General features: G+C 46.0%; 1 protein-coding gene across 3 annotated transcripts in view; it reads right to left on the reverse strand.

Annotated features, from left to right (window-relative positions):
• Positions 1 to 18,040, reverse strand: part of EPS15 (epidermal growth factor receptor pathway substrate 15) — a 129,110-nt gene that overhangs the window by 72,831 nt on the left and 38,239 nt on the right. For 2 of the 3 annotated variants that reach the window (XM_072649424.1, XM_072649425.1), the window contains exons 3-8: positions 14,589 to 14,678; positions 12,934 to 12,981; positions 7,746 to 7,841; positions 6,569 to 6,634; positions 5,402 to 5,527; positions 4,507 to 4,566 (exon numbers count right to left, since the gene is read on the reverse strand). In XM_072649424.1, coding sequence (XP_072505525.1) covers positions 4,507 to 4,566; positions 5,402 to 5,527; positions 6,569 to 6,634; positions 7,746 to 7,841; positions 12,934 to 12,981; positions 14,589 to 14,678 — 486 coding nt within the window. The remainder of the gene's footprint in view (positions 1 to 4,506; positions 4,567 to 5,401; positions 5,528 to 6,568; positions 6,635 to 7,745; positions 7,842 to 12,933; positions 12,982 to 14,588; positions 14,679 to 18,040) is intronic. The other variant, XM_072649426.1, reaches the window with a different exon arrangement.

An 18,040-nucleotide genomic window follows, 5' to 3' on the forward strand; every position in this document is an offset into this window, starting at 1 on the left:
TTTTCTACATCCTCAGGGGCAGCCTTGCCCCTTGTCCCAGCCAGGGTACCCTCCCTCATACTTTTTCCAGTTCCCCTTCAAGTGTTATCTTCCCTGATTAGAACCTTCACTCCCTGGGAGTGGAGAATGTCCTATGTGTATCCCCCTCGCACTCAGCAGAGTGCTGGCACACAGTAGGTGCCTAATCAATAGCTCTTCATTGTCGAAAGAAAAGAACAGATGTGAGCCATGTGGAGATCTGGGATACAGGAGAAAGAGCTCTGGATCTGGAGCCAAAGGACCTGCCCTTCATAGTCATTATTTGTATGACTTGGGGCACGGACCCTCTCTGGGTCTCATTTCCCTCATTTGTAAAATGAGGGGGTCAAGCCAGATGACCCCTAAGGCATCTCTCAGCTCCAAAAGTATGATTTTATGATACAGAAAAAATAAGACCTGGCAATGAGTAGATTCTTCAAAAAGCCAAACAACAGATTCTGGGTCTTCTAAAATACTTTTGAAAATACATGAAAAACAAAAATTGAAAAATGGGTCAAAAATAAGCAATCATCAAATTAAACACGTAAATCCTGCATTGGAGGCTCTTCGGTCAAAGTTGGCTGAGTTCATCCAGTGAAACGAGGTAACTGAGTCCCTCCAAAAAGCCACACCCACAAGAAACTAAAGGCAGCTGGTCTGAAATGACATGGCCCCAAGAGAACTGGCAGGACGGAATGTGGCCCATCCGGTTCCAAGCATCAACCAGCTGTGTGGGAGTGCAACACCGAGGCAGCAAAACAATGAAAAAAAAGCTAGTCTCTCTTTTCTATAATTCAGTAAATGAATCCCAAAGTTTAAACAAAGTAATCTGTTCCAGACAAATACTCACCTCACACTGGAGAGGACCAACCAAGCAATAACTTAGTCAAATACAACTCATATTTCTGGCCCCCAGAGTCCTCAATGATGAGCAACGGCCAATCCCAGGGGCACAGGTGCCCAGGTACTAGGGGCCAGCCTGCCTGGCCTCTCAGAAGAACCCTGTAAGGCATCCCTGGCATCGTGAGCCAAACAAGGGCCACTTGGGACTCCAATGTGACTTTGAGGTGAAGCCAGATTCCTCGGGAAATGTTTTGGAAGAAGCTAGTTGAGTGTTCACTTCTAGTTCCAGAAAGGGGGGGTTGTCCAAAAGTCTGACACTCCAATGCTGCGTGATTTTGGGCAAATGGGTCTGTCCAGCTAAATCCTAAAGGGACTGGCCTAAACACCCATTCCCTGAACTCATCTACTCTTATTTTAAAGTGCTGTACTTGTCTCTTTGAGAAAGTTACAGTGTTGAGATTAATCATCAACCTTCCTTTGAACTAGTTTCCCTAATGGAGAGAAAACGTCTCTTTTTAACCACAACACAGAAGAGAAGGCGGCAGGGAAAGGGCCTCAAGATCATGCCACAAACGCGTTTGATCCAAGGCAATGGAGCAAAAACGGTGCGGGAAGGGGCCACACTGTAGCTGTCTTCAAGTACCTGAAGGTGGAAATACACTCCTTCCTTCTCCCCCACTCTAGAGAACACAAACAGTAGCAACAGAAGGGCAGATTCTTCTGAATCAATCAGGGAAGTTTCTAATAACTAGGCAGTGTATCAAAGTCAGGAAGGCCTGAATTCCAATCCTGCCTCAGACACTTCCTTAGCTTTGTCAGCTCCCCTCTTATTGCCTCACTTTGTCTCCACAAAATAAGAGGGTTGGCCTTAAAGGCTGTCCCAAAGAAGAATAGGCTCTCTCCTCCTGAGGCCGTGGGTTGGCACGCACTGCCCTCGCTGGCGATGTTCAAGAGAAGGCTGGAGCACCACTTGGGGGACTTTTGGCTGCCCAGGTAGAAAGTGGGCTACCTGCTCTTTGAGGCACCTTCTAGCAGAGATTCTGTGCCTATACAGGGAGCTCCATGTCACAGTGAGCACTCATGGGGTATGCTGTGGAGAGGATGCCTGTTTCAGAAAGAGCAGACTGAATTTGGAGTCAGAAAACCCGAGTTCAAATACCAGCTATGGTCCTTAATTGAGTCACAATTAGCAAGTCACTTGCCCTTTCTAAACCTCTGTTTCCCCTTCTACAAAATGAGTGGATTGGACTAGATTAGTAAATTTTCACCCTTGACAAGTGGTATTTTTTAAACAAAACTATCCCACACCATTTGTACAATCACTATCTATCTACTAATTGAGAAACTATCCAAGCATAAGAATGTGCTACTGGGAATCCAGTCAGTTTTACAAAACCAAAGTATCCTTAAAGGTTCCCACACTGAAGAGCCTGGTATGCAGAAAGTGCTTAATAAATGCTTGTTGACTGACAGCCAACGCTATAAATGAAAAAAAAAAACTTATCTGAAACCTCTTGAAATCCAAGAGTAAACAGGAGAGATAATGCAGTCTGATGAAGGCCATCTCAATAAAAGAGACGTTCCTATTTCATTCCCAAAATGCCAAAAAAAAAAAAAATTGGTCTTATGAGTCACAAATGAAGCAAAAACTAAACAAAATGACTAAAACAAACCCCAAGATCTTTGCTGCATGTTCTGGCTCAACATCACAAAGTTTGGTGTGTTTCATGGCCTTCTAGAGGGTCCAGAGAGAGAACCCTTGGACCACGGAATTTCCAAACTCCCTTTGAGCTCTAGATTCCAAACAGAAAATCTCGATCTAAAGCTGCACCCTAACTTCCCTCCCTCTGTCTATTCTTCAACAATCATGGTCAGCACTCACCCCTAGACGGAGAACACCCAGGCAGATCTCCTGTGAAGGTCAAGGGCAAAAAGAAAGGCCCTCCTCCCCAAGACCACACAATACTCACAGCAGCACCTTTTGTAGAAGTAAAGAATGGGGGAAAAGATGCCCATTGACTGGAAAAGAGCTAAAGAAGTATAATATGTGAATGGAATGGCACAGGAGCAAGTGGAAAGAAGCAAGGGAAGACTTCTGTAAAGAGATGCTGAGGGACACAAGGACCACCGTGTGAATGCACCCAACATGAGTGCTCTCCCAGCCCTCGGGGGAGTGGGGAGGCATCGCTCCCACCTTCTTTGTAGGGGGCTGGGGTGAGGAATGCCGTGCACTACACCAGGGAAATCTGGGGGAGCTAGGGTATTCTTCAGCCCAAGTACAGCTGTCTGAGAGGGTCAGGAAACATCAGTCATGAAAAAACACAACCCAGAAAACATTAATAGAAAGTTATTTTAAAAAATAACTGTCAGTAAAGCATACAGCCCACTCCTCTGGAAACAATTCTCTAAGAGCTCCTTGTCTTTCTTTACGAGTGAGTTTTACTTGAAGGGTTCTCTTCTTCCTGAGGTAACTAAAACCAATGGAGCTCCTCCAGCTGCTGGACTAAGCCTTGCCCAGAGGCCCCCAAAGGCAGTTGCCTGGAGCGTGAACACTTCAAGGGCCCACCTGGGCAATCCACTAAACTTTTAGTAGAATCTGTGCAGGAAGGGGCACAATGACTCACAGAGCCCCCACCAGTCCTGGACCAGACAGGTTGCCCAACATGGAGTGGGGGTGGGGGGCCAATTTCAATATCCATTCTTCTTTCAATTTCCTAGAGGTGGAGAGATATTTACTTGGTCCTTAGCTTGATATGTTGTTATGCAGGTGGTAAGAACCAAGGTATGTTGGCTAGGCAGCTAGATGGCACTATGGACGAAGCACTTGGCCTGGAGGCAAGAAGATCTGAGTTCCAAATCTGCCTCAGTTGTGTGACCCAGGGTAAGTCCCTTAACCTCTGTGTGCCTCAGCTGCCTCTTCTGTAAAATGGGACCAGATCTGTAAAGTACTTAGCAAGTCCTAAAGAACAAGATAAATGCTAGCTATTGCTATCAGATACCCATTCCAAAACTTCCTTTGGCTTTTAAAAATGAAACTACAGCCACACCTCAAATTTTTTAAAAAATAACCATAAGCTGCTGAATACATAATGGATAAAGTAACTGATAATTTTTAAAATTACCCTCAACAGTCAAGATGAGACAGAACTAATGTCCTCAAGCATTTTGGGACCATGGGACTTGCAAGGCCTTCAGATTATGGGGGGGAGGGAGGAGGAAAGGAAGGAAATGTTCCTTTTTTTAAAAATGAGAGGTATGTAAAACATAAGAAGGTTTGACCACAGCCCCTTCCTTACCCGCCCACTTTGCCCCAAGCTGAGAAAAAGACAAAGATTAGTTATTACTGGATAAGCACTAAGCAGTGATTGACTGAGAAATGCACATTAGTGAGGAAACGTGACAGCAGGACTGTTGAAGGGAGAAATGAGTAGAGGCAGGTGTCAACTTGGGGAAAAGGAGAAAGAGGAAGGAAGAGAGGACTACTGAGCAAGCAGAGTGTGAGGGAGTGGGGAGAGGCGGCAAACCACAGGGCCCAGATGTGAACAGAGCCATGTGAGAGGATGGGATGGCCCAGGGACCTTGGAAAGCCCTCCCAGCCCTGCATCTGTGATCCCACCATAACAGGAAGTCGGGAGAGATACTTACAACAGCAAACTCATCTCTGTCCAGCATTCCATCATGGTCAATATCACTTAACTCCCACACCTAAAACAAACCCCACAAAAATGATTTAAGTTCTCTCAACTCAATATGAAATACATAAATATCGAAAGCTCAGCTGCAGCGTGCTAACATCTCCAGAGCACTCGGCGTACCTACAACCTCTATGCCATTCGATCTTCCCAGTAGTCCTGCGGCAGAGGCCAAGACTGTGGTTCAAGGCATTAAGTGGCTTGGCAGCTAAGGCCACAGACTTTAGGCTTAGAGAAAAACTATACACTTTATATAACTATTTGATTACTACTTCAAAGTGAACAATCCTTAACACTGGGAAGCTGAGCAATTAGAAAAATATTTTTGAAATAGCAATTGCTGCAGAAAGTATCCTTATGAAACATGTCCTAATAAGTACTGTCTTAAAAACTAACAGAAAGTAAGAGAACTTAGTTCAAAAATGCTCCTTAGAAGTAATCTCTACTAGAACAAACCCTGCACCAAAAACACAAAGAAAATCTTCAAATCCCGGGCAACAAATGCTCAGCGCAATGAGCTGGAAAGACACCTCCTGGGCAACTTCACATGTGGTCAGTGATGTCTAGAAAAACTAGCTAGGGCGCTGAGAAATACTGATAATAAATAGGAAAATTACCTACAATCACGCCAGACCGGAATTTCAAAATAAGAGGTAGATGATATTGAAATATATAAAAACATGAAAAATTAGCAAGATGATTTAAACACTACTACGTTTTAAATGCAATGACAGGTCACAGTCAAACACTACGAAACCACTGGCTGCAGTTCACAATCTATCAATTCCCAAGCCCCAGAGCTAAGTGCTTTCTATTCATTTTGACAGATACTGTGAAGACGTTCGTACTCTTCCAAGGATATCCACAGGCAACTTGGAGTTGAGCAGCACTGGCTTCACCTTCTCACCAGATAATAACCCACTCACAGGGTTAAGGCTGTCAAAAATCGCATCATATTTGGCCTTCTCCTCTGACTGTAATATTGAAAGGAATTAAAGTTAAAGATGATTAAAATCACAAATAATATAAAAGACAATGGTTTCCTGACCACAGGATTACAGGGGAAAAAACGACCTGCCGTTCACTTTTTTAAACACTAAATAAAATATATAAAAGTCTCATTTTTTATTGAGCAGCACAATGGTTGTGATCAAATCCGTGGAGACTCCCAGAAGTCCTAACTGTTCTCTGGCTGGGATGCCCTCCTTGAAACTCATCCCAGTTCTGGAGAAAGCCACAGACGGCTGGCTCGTTTCAAAGTGAGAGCCGAGGCCCAGGTAAACAGCTTGCCCAGGCCGGACAGCTGATGAGGGACAGCACTGCTTTGACAAGCTCTTTGAAATTAAAAGACACTGCTACCTTACACGTTAAACAAGATATGTCTGTGCTCCCTCTGAATTGAACCCACCACCTAGTAACATGAAAGTCAACCTATGTAAATATCATCTCAATAAGAGACCAAAGAATAAATTTGGTCTCATTTTCCCAAGTTTGTTAAAGCTTTACACCCAAACTGACAATAGCCCATATCTAGTCAATTCAATTAATTTGAAATTAACCACCCAACTAAAAATAGAAGAGCGATTTTTAAAAATATTTTACCAAAAAGGATATTTGACACATAAAATCAATTTGATGGCACCAACGAATAACTACTTGGTGAAGCATTCATTCTGAAACGCAAATGACCTCTATTTCCCCAGAAATCTTCACTTCAAAATGGCCAATTGAGGACTTAAAAGTGCCAAAGGCTCAGGTCCATCTGGCCCCATCAATTTTACAAAAAGAAAGGTCTAAACCCGGGGGTTCAGTTACCAGGACAGCTTAAATAGAGCACCTGGACACTTAATACTGGACTCAGAAAGCCCCAAGGGTTCATCAGCCAAATACAAAGCCAATCTTCTAGACAGTAATCGTCCTGTAGAAGCCACAGGCTTGCTGCAGGTGCTGTGAGAATGGCCCCTTGGACCTGGGGCACCCCACCCCCACCCTGAGAGGGTCCCAAGGACACTTACTTTGACAGCCCATGGGAGCTCAGCTGATGCTGATCCACTGAGTAGCAATGGGCTGTTTGAATCACGCTACAAAAGAAAACAGAGCTATAATGTTTCTGAAGGTTGAGTTCTTGTCGGTTTGCACATCCTCAAGCTAAGGCGAGGCGGGGAGGAGGAGAGGAGGAGTGAGGAGGGTATTTGTAGTCAAGTCAAAACATTCAAAATCTGAAACATCCTTTAATCATTCCTTTTCATTTCTGCATATGTGAATGCAGAATATTTTGTTGTAAATTGTAGGCTCACCTAAGTAATAATGAAAAAAGCCCTCAGAGCTCATCCTACTGACTTAAAAATTCTAGTCCAATACTTTGACAGGGTGATATCTACCACACTCAATCACTGTGGAAATCATTACCATTAATAGATACCATTAGATACCAATAGATACCATTAAAACTGACATGATGAAAACCAATAGATAACAAATCTCTAGACACAAAAAGACTTTCCAGCCCCAGCTCATGACTGGCTTACTTCAAGTAGTATTCAATACAACCACATTCTAGGTGTAACAAACAAACATCACCAGCAGACAGACCTTTGGACCTCACCATGACAAGGCCAAGGTCATGTTAACAGTCCCTTCTGACAACTGCTGCTGACCAGCTGTGGACTGGCACTCTTACTAGAAAACTGTGATCTGAGGATACACCATCCTGTCTCTTCCCCTTTCGGGGGCCTGGGCTCCTGCCCTTTTTCAAGGGTGGTCTTGAAGCATGCAGTAAGCATGCAGTCAGTCCAGAGCCTGACCAAGGCTAGAGGCCTAGAACGCAGAGCTGAAAACAGCCTAAGTTTCCCTCACCCAGGGAAGGGCTATCAACTGGAGCACTGAGACTCACACACATACACACACATATGTGTATGCACACACACTAACACATACCACAGAAATGACCATACTTGAAAATGACTTTGCTGACCAGCATTTTTACCCACAGTGACTGTCTTCAAGCCCTGAAAGACTCTCCACCTTTCCTGGTCTCCCAACTCACATTCTCACTCTGAAGAACACACAGTAGGCTCTTGTTCCAGCCTATAAGCCTGGGGAATAACTAGCCTAGAATGTGCTAGAGGGGAGATAGCTTCACCACTCTCAGGACTTCACCAAGCACGCAGATTTAAGTAAGACTTTTCTTACAAATCGAGGCGGAGGGACGGCCAAATGAAGGCTACTTAGGGAAACATCCAGTCCATTCTGTGCACAGGCCACGAGTCTTAAGGCAACAAAGAATTCCTGAGGAGGAAAAAAAAGTCAAGATTAAACACACAACCCATCACAAGACTGCTCAGTCACTGTTTGCTCATAGTTTCTGGGTCACTGTGGATATATATTCTAGGGTGTCCTGGGGCAAGAGAGAAGTAATTCATTCATCTGATAGTTACATTAAAAAAAAAATACTTAATTTGTCTTGGCATATGATCCAGTTACTTCGAGTTACAGCGTAGGCAAACTAAAACACCTTCTGTTAAGAGCAAGAACAGCTGTTCATTTGCCCTGAAGCTCCTGAGGGCAGGGCTGGATGCTCAGCTTCCTCAGGGCCCAGGACAGCACCAGCAGACACCTCACCAACATCTATTACACTGAATACCAGAAGAGCAAAGTGGGAATGCAAAGCCTGGAGCTGGAAATGGAGGCACCGAGCTGTTCTGGAGAGGTCGCAGGGGAGGGACATTCAGGCAAGTGCCTTTCCCGCACATGCTGCTATGGCCCTGGTCTCCTACCTGGAATACCCATCACTCCAGGTTGCTGTGATCAAATACAAGTCTGTAACACTAATGCTATTGTGAGGATCACTTCTCAGCATCACACAAGACTAATCCAAACGAGAAAATCAGGATTGGAATTCTGGTTCTGTACTTCCCTCCCAATCCAGGGTTCTCCGTACTCTCTGATCCAGAACCAGCAAGGTCAGAGGTCATGATCTGCTAACAACAACTCATGTCTGACAAGGGACTGTCCACAATCTAAAGCCATCCCAGGATCGGCAGACACATGCTATTTTCCCAAAGAGACAGAGAAGTGTAGGGGGCTGCCCATGACCACCCAGCCCTGCAGAGAGAAAAGGGCTCTCTGCTCCAAATGTTCCTCCCTACATGGGCCAGATCTGGCAGCTTTTGGCATTCCCTCATTCATAAAAAGAGGAAGCAGGACTGGCAGAGTGGGGAGGAGTGGGGCTGGCAGAGCCGCCTTCCTGTTCTCCATTGATGCTCCTGAGAACTCAACCATCCAGTGAGGAAGAAATCCCCACAAACCTGGCCTTTAGGCCCTGTAGAAGCAAAAACTAAACAGAGATCACCCTGAAATTATTGTTAGGCAGCTGAGTGGCATACTGGGGAGAGGAGAACTGAACACAGAGTCAGGAAGACATGAAATCAAATCCCACCTTAGACGTTTATTAAACTGAGTGAGCCTGGGCAAGTCACAAGCCTCTGTCAGCCTCAGTTTTCTCAACTGTAAAATGGGGGTGACAGTACCACCTCCCTCCCAGGTGGTTATGAGGATCAAAGGTGATCATCTTTGTGAAGCATTCTGCAAACCTTCAGGTGATGCCACTGCTAGCAATTCTTAATTAGGTGACACACAAGATGGTTCATGAGAACAGGTGTGAACTCTCCTATCTGGTGCTCAACCTGGCATACTGCAAACTCCTGATCCATGATGCCAGGATTCTTTCACAATGAAAGTTCTTGCCAGCTCATGCAGAGGCAGGAATTTCCTCTCTGCCTCATCAATTCTGGGAACTCTCAGATGAGTGAGCTCCCTCTACCAAGGCAGGGAAGCCCACAGAGCCTTAGAGAATTGTCAAGAGCACAAATAGGGTGAGGACACAGAGTCTCCAAGCCAGCGTGTCCAAGATGAGGCTTGATCTCTTCAATTCAGACATGACCTCTCCCACTGCCCCCTTTTGTCCTCGCTCCCTGAGAGTGGCCCAGCCAGCACTGATTCCAGTTCTTTAAGGACCCAGGGACACGAACTCATCAAAGGTCACAAAGTGCAGGAAGAGCATGAGAGATGTGGTCAAATGCTTTCCTAAAATCTGGGGCCAGAGAATCAGGACTTAAACCCAATTCTTCACTGTTCTTTGGTGAAACAGGACAAATTACTCTCTGGGCCCAAGTTTTCTACTTTGTTTTGGGAGCAATCAGGGTTAAGTGACTTGCCCAGGGTCACAGCTAATAAGTGTTGGAGTCCAGATTTGAATGAGGTCCTCCTGACCTGTGCCCTAGCCACCACACCACCAAGCTGCCCCAAACCTGGTTTTTCATCTGTAAAACAAGGGTACATCAGCCCATTCAGGCTCTAAGCCCTTTGATCAGGTGACCTTTCAGAGTTTCCATTTTCTCATCTGTAAAATAGGACAGTACCACCTGGCACTATCCACTGCCCTGATGACGACAACACTTAGAAACCTTCTGCCAACAGAGAAGTGTGAGCTATGGTTACAGAAATACACAGGGCCCAGGCAAAAGCAAAAACAAGACAGGCATCTCACTCTGTCCGATTTCTCATCCATCGGTGGTCACCAACGCTGGTCTGCCCAAGGGCTTACTGAACAAGCTTCATGTTAATGAGCCTGGGCCCTGCCACCAAGCGTGTTGCCCACCGAGAGGAAGAAGCTAGGCAGCATTGCTGACTTGGCATCAAGAAAGGCTTCCTGACTCTGGGAGCTGTCCCAAAGGAGCTTGGGAAAAAGGAAGCTGCCCACGTCTGGCAGAGGTCTTGGGCACATATGGACATCTCAGCTGTCCTCTGAGGCGAAAGACAGTGGGAATTACTGTGTCCACTGCATGTGACAGCACCAAGAGCTGGACATCTGCCCACACTACCTAACACAATGCCTGGGTGAGCTTTCACCACACACAATCAGTGGTGGTTGACTGACAACTGACTTAAGCTAGTATAAAAGTCATCTCCACCCCCCACCCTTAGTCCATCTCTCACAATTACATGCCCTGATAGGGCTGGTATGAGGAGGGCAGTGTAAGAATTAATATCCTCATTGACAAATGAGGAAACTGAGGCTGCAGAGAATGAAGTGACTCACCCACAGCCACATAATTACCAAGTATCTGTTGGCCAGGGCCAGACTCTGAGCCCACTGGCCCTAATCCCAGGTCTAAGTTGTTCTTCCTGCCACACCAGGTGGTGTAGAAGAGCCAGGTCACACCCTGATGCTGAGCTACGTTCATTTTTGATCAGACAACACGGTCTTCCTGGGCTTCCCTCCATGGAGGGCTGGACAGAGAGGATACATTCATGGGGAAAATGGGCCAAGGGCACGAAACCTGGGATCTGCTTGGCAGGGCATCAAACTGAATCTTCCCACCCACAAACACACATTTTCCATGCCTAACTTGACATAAAAATCCTAAGCACAGGCGGGATTTCCACGTGTGATGTCATCAGGCAGGGAATGTCCTAGAGCAGATACATCTTTCTTTCCAGCCCAGCAGGTCACCGTGAGGGGCACATGGCCTTACTTCACAGGACTGCTGGAACAAGAAGCTATAGTGCTAGAGTGATGGGAGCCAGCACCAGTCCCACAGCACCTGTACCATGCTGAGCACCCCTGCCCTTTCTAACAGCTTTAATTAAATCATTTAATTCATTAGCATTAGTACAGGGACTCCCTTTCAGAAAACAGACCTGATCAAGTATCAGAAATATGGCTAAGTAAATAGGCAAACTAAGAAGGATAGGAGCCTATGCCCACTCTGCACACAAGCCAGTGCTCTCAGCCCATCATCCCTCTTATCACAGAGTCTCAGGACTTCGAGAGCCATGGGTTCTCTTGGCTCGGAGCAAGCCTTTCCCTTGCAGCACCTCCGTCACAGAAGGGACCCATTACCTAGGGGCTGCCCTGCCTTATCACATCCCAAACTGCCTCCCTGTCAATTCTGCCTGGGCGGGGTTGGAGTTCTGCCTTCTTCAGCAGAACAGAACAAGATGTCTCCTATCTGACAGTTCCTCAGCTGTTAGCTGTCAGGCTGGCACAAAGTAAGAATTCTGGATATTAGTTTGCTGGTCAGCCTTTGGACTGTAGGTGGTGTGGGAGTGGTGCAGACTAGTTAAACCTGGCAGGCAGCTGGGGACAGGGGAAAGAACACTGTGGGGCCTGGAGTCGGAAGACATGAGTTCAAATCCTATCTCAGACACTTAGTCAATAAGCAGTCCATAAACACTTATTAAGCACCTACTATGTGCTTCAAAAGGGCAAAAGATGGCCCCTGCCCTCCCAATCTAATGAAGAACATAACAAGCAAATAAAGATGCACAAACAAGCTCAAGAGAGGATAAATGAGAAATAACTGAAAGAGAGAAGGGGATAGAATTAAGAGGGTTGGGGAGAAGGCCTCCTAGAATAGATAGGATTTTAGTTGAGACTTACAGGAAGCCAGGGAAACCAGGAGGTAGAAATGGGGAAAGAAGGGAGGTCCGTTCTACCCTCTAACATCTGACCTGGGGACCCTCAGGGACAGCAGGTCATAGCAAATGCCAAAACTGGGATCCTCAGATCCCAATCCAACCACTCCCAGGACTCTGCTGGGGAGGGTCAAGGCTGTTCACCTGCTTTGGGATGCCCAGCAGCACCTGGGATCATGCCTGGAACCTGGAGGGCAATTATATAAATCTCCAGGGAAGTGAAACAGAGAAGAATTGTCTAGTCCACTGTTTAATGTTAGGAAATAATTTCAAGGGTTTTCTTTTTACAAGTACCTATTAGAAAAGCTTTTAGTTTCATTTCCTGTGTCTCCCCTGTGCAGACTAACTGGCCTGATCTCCACAGCCAACGTTCCAGCTCCTACCTCCAGGTCTTTGCAAACATCTGTCCCCCATGTCTGAGATGCGCTCAGTGCCCTGCTCACCTGGGCCCAGAGAAACCCGAGGTTCCATCCAAGCCTCAGGTGTCCCCTCTCCTTCCTGAAATGACTTCACATTTATTTCTCTGCACACAGATGATAGCTCCCCAATGAATGGATGTTGCATGAGGGCAGGGAGTCTGTTCGTTCTTAGAATGCCCAGCCTCTACCATTGGTGAGTTAATCCGTTCAGAGAACTCCCAGTACAGAAAGCCCCTTCCCTCAACAATTCACCTCTTCCTGGAATCTCAAAGGGCCCTGAGAGGCTAAGGCAATGCCCAGGAGCACACAGCCAGCATCCATCAATGATAGGGTTCAAACCCAGGCCCCTTCCATTCAACGTACCATGGACTTTGGCAGTTGGTGTTAAGATATTTACTACTTGTGCAACAGGTAGCTGAGGACTTAGCCACGAAACAAAGGACCAGTCTGAGCTCTCTCTGAAGGCTCAGAAAACATCTTACCTGCTTATTCAGGATACCTTTGCCATCTGTATCTGCCAAGTCCCAGATCTGAATTTAAAAACAAAAACAAGAGAGTACATCATCCTTCAAGTGCTGCAGGCATGCATACTCACACCAGATCTCTCCATGCTCCTCATCTGTTCATCCACATGTTCTGGGGCGGTGAGGCCTGAAAACCCCAAAATCTCTTCCAGCTAAAGGACTTCAGTTTTTATTAGGAAGCTTTCAGTGTTTTCCTGTAAGTCAAGGTTAACTCTGGCACGTTTTCATCTGCACAGCTCACTGACGTTACTGCTGTCGGTAACCTGCCAGGACCCTGATGGGCTCACACTGAACCAGTCTCTCACAGACCAGGCCCCATTCACTAATGATCTCCTCTCTGCTCAACACTTCAAAGCTCCACTAGGCCCCTTCATAGATTATTTCATATGTTGTGTGTTTACCACTAATGCCTACCAGGCTAAGAGTTCTCTGACAACAAGTCTTTTGTCCTTTTCCCACACCTACATAGTTCTGTACCAAATCAGGTGACAAATGCTCATTCAACTGAACTTATATGAGATCACCCCACACAAAGAGCTGGGGGCATGCGTGTGATATAAGCATAAGAAATGGCTGCCTGCTCTTTTTGTGGTGGCAAAGAATTGGAAGTTAAGGGGATGCCCATCAATCGGGGAATACCCGAACAAGTTGTGGTCTATGATGGTGCTGTAAAAAATGACAAACAGTATGGCTTCAGATACACCTGGTAAGATTTGCATGAACTGAAGCAAGTGACATGAGCAGAACCAGGAGAACCCTGTACACAATGACACTGTGATCAGCTGTGAATGACTTGGCTATTCTGATCAAGGCAATGATCCAAGAAATGAGAAATGCTACCTGTCCTCCTCCAGAGAGAGAATGGCTGAACTCTGCATGCAGATCAAAGCAGACCGCTTGCACTGGCCTTCTCTTTCTTGCTTTTTGGTGCGCATCTTCTTTTGCAACATGGCTAACATGGAAGCATGCTTTGCATATGTATAATTAATACCATATTGCTTGACTTCTCAAGGGTAGGGGAGAGCTGGGTGGGATGGAGAGAATTTGGAACCCAAAATTTTAAAAAATGAAAGCTAAAAATTTTTTACATGTAATTGAGAAATAATGAAAAAATATTTTAAAAAGAAAAAAAATAGCTTTTGAGCAAATTAATCTACCATTCATGATAGTCCTGCTGGGCCTCGCCATGAGGCAGACGCCATCCTTCACTGACCCAAGGCCCTTGGCTTCACCAAGTTCCCATTTTACAGGTGGGATGTGGAAGTACCCCAATCGTATGTGAAAAGTCTATGCAGAGTAAGAAGCCAGAGGAGGAGACAAGATCATGATCAGCTTGGGGGTGGGAGTGGGGATGGGGAACACATTCCATAGTGTGAGCACACCAAAAAGCTGGCTGGCAGCCAGGCTGTGGGCTGGATTTTCAAGCCTAAAAAGCCACTGACTTGGGATGGGCACCAGCCCCACCAGGTGTCCCTGCTGCATAGCACTCAGGTCTAATCCTTGGTTCTGCCCTCCAGGTGACTGAAGCAGGTTCCATTTCATTCTAAAGGACTGAGAACCACCCCACCAAACAGACAAGGACAGAAATCTAATAACTGGCCAACCTGCCCTACCTTTCCAAGGATCAAGTCTGGAAGACCCGATTTTTTCAGAAAAGTTGCAGCATCAGATGCCAGCACCCTTCCAACATTGCTTGAGTCTACCTGAAAGAAGACAAACAAACATGAGCGGCGTGTACAGCAAGATGGAACAAGAGATCTGTGTGGGCCTTGAGTTGGGGTACAAAGCACATTTCTTCCCAGGCACCTGCAGATACAGGTGGGGTGGGAGGGAGAAGCAACTGCCATTGACAGATAGGGAAACTGAGGAAACAGAGAAGGAAAGTGGCTTAGGATCCTAGCATTTACATCTGGAAGAGCCAAAATGGGTCACCAGGTTCCACCCCATTATCTGACAGATGGGGAAATTGAGGCTCAGAGAGATTAATGGGTCTGTCCATGATCTCCCCACAGTGCCAGAGCTCTGCCCCAGATGTCATACATGGAAGACCATGAAAGATGGCAACATCTTCAAATACCTGAAGGTGATGGTCACATCAATCATCCTTCCCTCTCGTTTTCTCCAGCCGATCACTTCCCCCATTGCTTCTGTCACTGGTCACCAATCCTCTCACCATTAAAGTCACGCTCTTGCTCTCATGAACAGGATCTGCCTTGCCTATGCCCTTCCACAAGAAAGTGCCCAGAACAAAACACAGGCCTCCAGAGATGGCTGAGGAGAGGAAAGGGGAGCTAGACTGCCCCCTCCCTAAGCATGGGCACAATGTTTCTGGGAAGACAGTTAAGGGGGAAACAGCATTGCTGGCTGCCCTGCTGCAGAATGCTGGCTCACAAGTTTACAGACAAGCAAAAAACTTGGATTTCTCTTACAGGATTACTCTTCTAAGTCTCCCTCAGAGGTGGCTGGGAGCATGAAGGCTAAAGAGCTGGGCCTGGCAGGAAGACTTTTTGAATTCAAATCCAGCCTCAGGTATTTCCTGGCTGTGTGACCCTGGCCAAATCACTTAACTTCTGTTTGCCTCAGTTTCCTCAGTTGTAAAATGGGGATGATAACAATAGCACCTACCTTCCCGGGCTGTTGTGAGAATCAAATGAGATCATATTTGTGAAATGCACCGAGCACAGTGCCTGGAACAGAACAGGCACTTCATATGCATTCCCTTTCCTTCTCCACCCCCACCTCATACTTGAGAAGATGATTCATTTTAACCTACGTATATGACAATATTTATCCCTATTAAATTTCATTCTAGACCATAAAGATGTCTGGGGATCCAATCAGCCAATGAATTAGCTCTCCTCATCTTTGTATCCTCCACACATTGGATAAGCACAACCTTAGACCCTGAGCCCAAGACCCTAGCAATGACAGTGCCCTGCCTCCCCCAACTCCCTCCCACACCCCAGTCAGGCCCCCAGAGCCACCATGGAGAGAAGCAACACAACAGAAACATATGATGTTGCCGGACTCTACCATATACCTGGAGAGAATTCTTTCCTTAGGTCAGGAAAATGCTTTTGATGACAAGTGACCCCAAGGGTGGTCCTAAGAGATGGCTCAAGGAGTCTAAGGTAGGCATGTCCTCACAGCTGCACAACCAGAGGCCCTCTAGTAACACTGTGAGCCAGAAAGTAGAGATGTTGTCCTGTTTTATGGATGAAAAGATGAGGGTGTGTTACCTTGCTCAGGTCACAACCTGAGTCAGAATTCCCACATTTATAAAAGTAAGCTTTCCCTTAAACTGAAGTATTCTTCATTTGGGAGTTGTGAAGGTCACACAGCTAATAAAGAGAAGGGCAGGGATTGTAATCCAGTTCTTTGGACCAGAAATCTGGAAGCTGAATTATGTAAAATAAAAGAACTGCTAGCTGATAATCCTTCAAGTTGGTGCTTATAAGGAAAGGAAATTCAGCCAAAGGGGCAATGTTGACCTTGTAGGTAATACTGGAACTCATGACTGGAATAAGGATTTACTCAAAAATAACCTGAAAAAAATGAGGTAGGAGGATAGTGAGGGTAGGAGAGGGTAGACGAGTACAGAATTAAGAAAACATATGCCTCTTGTGAAGCAATGAGTGAATGGGACAGGCATGGGGAAGGACATTTTGGATGAAGATCAGCAGAAGGAGAGATAGAAGCCTTATTGTCATGGGAATGGAGTGGCTGGAAATCACAAGGCCCAAGTCAAGGTGTGGCACATGGGGCTGGAAGGCTCAGCTATGAGGGTGACTGCTGGGACACACTCACTCCCCCACTCCCCTATCACTCGCTCACTTGCTTGCTTTCTCTCATTCCTAAACAAGACACCTGAAGAAATCAAGGTTAGAGTTCATTTCCTTCCCCACAAGAGACAGAGATTCGAGACCTGACTGTCACCAACAAGGAAGAACTAGTTGATGAAGTAAAAACAATAGGAACCTTGTTGGGAACTCTGTTTTAGAACTGGTGAAAGAGAAAAGACATGCATCCCAGGTTTCAGGAGATCACATTCCAAAGGCTTCAGAAAAAGGACAAGATCCCTGGGATTCAAATTCTGCAGGGCAATTAAGCCCAGGAAGGATAATGAAACTCCAAAAATAAAATCCTTGAGATGGAAAAAGAAACAATTCTGATGAGTAAAAGGAGACATCGAAAGACATAGATGGATAAATTTCAAAAAGTTCCTCACAGAAGAACCCAAGGACAGGTAATGGGCCTCAAATTCAGAAATGTGACTCAGGCCTGTGAGATGAGCGTAAGGCATGCACACCAAAGCTCCACAGAACAGCCAGCCTTACCTTACTGCCCCCTTCCTTCCTTCTATTCATTCTGCCAGCCAAGAAGACAAGTCTCTGCATTCAAAGGAGAACAAAGGGAGCTAGCGGGAGGTCCAGAGGATTCAGATCCTGCCTCTGACACTCACTTATCAGCTGTGTGACCCTAGGAAAGTCACTTGAAGTCTCTGAGATCCCAGTTCTCTCATTTGCCAAACAGGGATGATAATCTCTAGTCTCTACCACATAGAAATGAGGCTCAAATGAGACTTTAGAGTCACTGGGTAAGCTTTACCATGGCAGTTAAATGGTGGTCATCATCTTCCTCCTCGCTGTTATTATTAAGCTAAACAGGGAGACAGATAAGAGAAGCCCTTGTAACCCTGGATAGGTTCAGGTTGCCAAGCCCCAATGAACCCAGGTCAGGAAACACAGGGAGACACAATTGCTGGGCCACCACGTGACCTAGGAAAGGTCAGGGACATCCTGCAGAGCTGGACAAGCGCAAATGTAGTCTTGATGTTCAATAAAAATGAAGGCAAACAGACTCTACTCTAAAGCAGCGAGTGTGACCTACCACTTTCAGGAAAATTCTAGAGCCCAGATTAAGACAATCACCAGGGAACACCTTGAATGGAAGAGGTGAGCCTCAGGACCTCTCAGACAGGAGAACCAAGGAGGAGGAGGTGGGCCTGACCCTCCTCTTGGCTCCCACAGGCACCATCACCAGGGATACTTGTGTTTTCTCTCTC

The sequence above is a fragment of the Notamacropus eugenii genome, chromosome 2, assembly GCF_028372415.1.
Source record: "Notamacropus eugenii isolate mMacEug1 chromosome 2, mMacEug1.pri_v2, whole genome shotgun sequence".
Classification (NCBI taxonomy): domain Eukaryota; kingdom Metazoa; phylum Chordata; class Mammalia; order Diprotodontia; family Macropodidae; genus Notamacropus; species Notamacropus eugenii.